General features: G+C 58.0%; 2 protein-coding genes across 2 annotated transcripts; both read left to right on the forward strand.

Moving 5' to 3' along the window:
* Positions 1-641: 641 nt before the first annotated feature.
* Positions 642-1,518, forward strand: ACAT (acetyl-CoA C-acetyltransferase; the record flags this gene model as incomplete). Its single annotated transcript, XM_005854367.1, has 1 exon — positions 642-1,518. A coding segment is annotated over one exon (877 nt), but the record flags the coding sequence as incomplete, so codon positions are not given.
* On the forward strand, positions 1,502-2,043 carry NGA_2037700 (uncharacterized protein; the record flags this gene model as incomplete). Its single annotated transcript, XM_005854365.1, has 1 exon — positions 1,502-2,043. A coding segment is annotated over one exon (542 nt), but the record flags the coding sequence as incomplete, so codon positions are not given.
* Positions 2,044-2,996: the final 953 nt, after the last annotated feature.

Consider the following 2,996-nt stretch of genomic DNA (forward strand, 5'->3'; position numbering starts at 1 on the left):
AAAGCTGGCTTTACATGCAAGGAGGGGTACCTTGTCCGCCTCCTCCATGTGCGCCTTCCCCCGATCTCGCTGGCTGGCCATGACAATGTGGGCGTAACCCTGTGTGGGTAGGTGTTATGTCGTGTGTGTGGTGTAAGTCGGATGGCACAGCGGCCTTTCACAGTGAGGGGGGTTGATGGTTCTATTTGAACAAAGCTCGAGGCGACACTGGAAAAAAAAGGGGAGGCATCCAATATATTCATCTCATGCGGTGACAGTCACCGCTCTGAGATAAATAAAATGGTGCGATGAATGGCTTCATAACTTCCCAACCATCCTTCTAGACACCGGGGCGTGTGTTTTGTTGTTTTTAGTTTTTAGTAGCGGGGAAACTCGCTGCTGGTTGCGCTCGCAAGCATCTTGAAGCCTTGCCGGCGATGGACTGCTGCATGTCAGCACATGGCCAACTAAATGGGACGCACGGGGGAATGATCGTTGTGGGTCGATCGTCGACGGAGTCTGTGGCAAGGATTCCATTGGACACTTTCTATTCATGTTTTGTCCTGCCACTGTACTTCTTCCCGTAGTCAAGCGTTTTCTTCCTTTCCTTGTTGCCCTGACGCTTCACGTTCCCACTCACGGTTTCTCGGCCCTCTGTTGTTCAAAGCGCTGCAGACATGCATCCTCGTGCCGCTAGTCTCGGAGGCAAGAGTCGCATCTTTGCCTCTCGCGCCTTGGTTCGCATTTTTCATCGGCCTCTTGGAAGCGCACACAAACCGCTTGCCGACCGCGATCCTGTCCTCGTTTCTTTTGCGAGAACCCCAATCGGAAAATTCAACGGATCCTTAGCGTCCCTCTCAGCCCCTCAACTCGGTGCCGTGGCGATCAAAGCCGCCATAGCAAGGGTAGGCATCCAGAAAAATGATGTGGAGGAGGTATTGCTTGGAAACGTGGTGAGCGCGGGCATCGGCCAAGCCCCCGCCCGACAAGCCAGCATGGCTGCCGGCCTACCCGTCCAGACTATCGCCACGACCGTCAACAAGGTGTGCGCCTCGGGCATGAAGGCCTTGACGCTGGGGGCGCAGAGCATTTTGTTGGGCCACGCCGACGTGCTGGTCGTGGGCGGGATGGAGAGCATGAGCAATATACCTTACTACCTGCCCAAGGCCCGAAGCGGGTATCGGCTGGGTCACGGCCAGCTGGTGGACGGCGTCATTTTCGACGGTCTCTGGGACCCGTACAACAACCAGCACATGGGCATGTGTGCAGAAAAGTGCGCGAAGGATTTCCACCTCTCCCGGGAGGCCCAGGACGCCTACGCCCGGCTCAGCCACGCACGGACCAAGGCGGCGGTGGAGCAGGGCCTCTGCAAAGAGGAGATCACGCCGGTGTCCATCAAGGGGAGGAAAGGGGAGGTTGTGGTGGAGACGGACGAGCAGTACACGGGGATGGATCCGGCGAAATTGCCGACGTTGAAGCCGGCGTTTTTGAAAGGGGAAGGGACGGTGACGGCGGGTAACGCCTCGTCCCTCAACGACGGGGCCGCTGCCTTCGTCCTTATGTCCGCGGGACGTGCCAAGGCCATGGGACAAACCCCCCTGGCGCGAATCTTGGGCTTTGGGGACGCGGAACAGGAACCGGTGGATTTCACCACGGCCCCCTCCCTGGCGGTGCCTGTCGCTTTGCAACGCGCCGGCCTCTCCCTTGCCGACGTGGACGTACACGAGATCAACGAAGCCTTCGCGGTGGTGGCGCTGGCGAACGCGAAGCTGCTGGGCATACCCGAGGACCGGTTGAATGTGAATGGGGGGGCCGTAGGATTTGGCCACCCCATAGGGATGAGTGGGGCGAGGATCGTGGGGAGTTTGCTGACCGTTTTGAAGCAGGAAGGGAAACGGATCGGGTGCGCCTCTATTTGCAACGGGGGAGGGGGGGCCTCGGCGGTGGTGCTGGAACGGCTGGGATGAGGAGGTTGGTTCTTTCTCTCCCTCGATCGCTTCGTCCCTTATCGCTCTCTACCCTCCCGTCGAGAATGCGGGGGAGGAGGAAAATAGTTGGCGTTTTTCTCCTCGAAGCTTCATCTTTTTGAAGGTTTTGTGGGAAATTATGGAGGGATTGTCATTTTTAGAGTCTGAAGCAGTGTTGGAAGCAATCCACGTGTGGGGGTAGTGAGGGACAAGGCAGCCTCCTGAACCGGCAACGGAAAGAAAAGCAGGCAAAGAAGGAACTAAGGTGCATTCGGCGTCCCTCCCTTGACGATAGCCCGAGTGCCTGAATACTTTCATTGTCGGCACGCTGGCATGTGCTATTTTACCCTGCTCTCCCCCTGTGTAGCTCCTCGTCTTCTCTCCCCGGTCGAGCCTCGATGTGTGCGGGACCTGGGGCCCTCCACCTATGACTGCAAGTGTCGCTGTGTGCTTTAGTTCCTTGCTGGATTGTGCAACGCCTTATACATATTTTTGTGTCATTTACTGCCTGCTTTACCCTTTTTGAAGGGCGGAAGGGGATTCCCCCCTCACTTTGTAAAATACCCCTTCAATGACACGTGCTTCCCTCCTCTCCTTTTCCTGCGAATGGCCAGTGGCAAACGTCCTCCTTCTCCCCTCCTCACCCAACCGTGTCACCCGCCCTACGACGTGTAGATGACTTGAGCATTGTCTTCCCAGAAGCACTTCCCATTCTCGTCCTCCGCCACCACCCGGGCTAAAACTTCCTTTTCCGAGAAGGCGGGCATGCCCTCCCTCCCCTCCAACCCCTCGTTCAATATCTCCACAAATTGGGCCAGAGGCAGCCCATCCCCGTGACTCTGCAACGCTGCGCTCAACCGGGACAAGAAAAAGCTTTCCCGCACCTCCTCTTCCTTGCCCGGGGCTTGCCCTTCCTTGGGTGCTCGGCTGCGAGGCTTCTTCCCCGCCCCCTTATGGGGGGAGGCGCCCTCGTCCTCGCCCTCCTCCTCGTCCTCCTCCTCGTCCGTCCCTTCCGACATCCCGGATGCACGGTCCGCCCGTCTTCTCCTC

This window comes from Nannochloropsis gaditana (assembly GCF_000240725.1).
Source record: "Nannochloropsis gaditana CCMP526 unplaced genomic scaffold scaffold529, whole genome shotgun sequence".
NCBI lineage: Eukaryota > Eustigmatophyceae > Eustigmatales > Monodopsidaceae > Microchloropsis > Microchloropsis gaditana.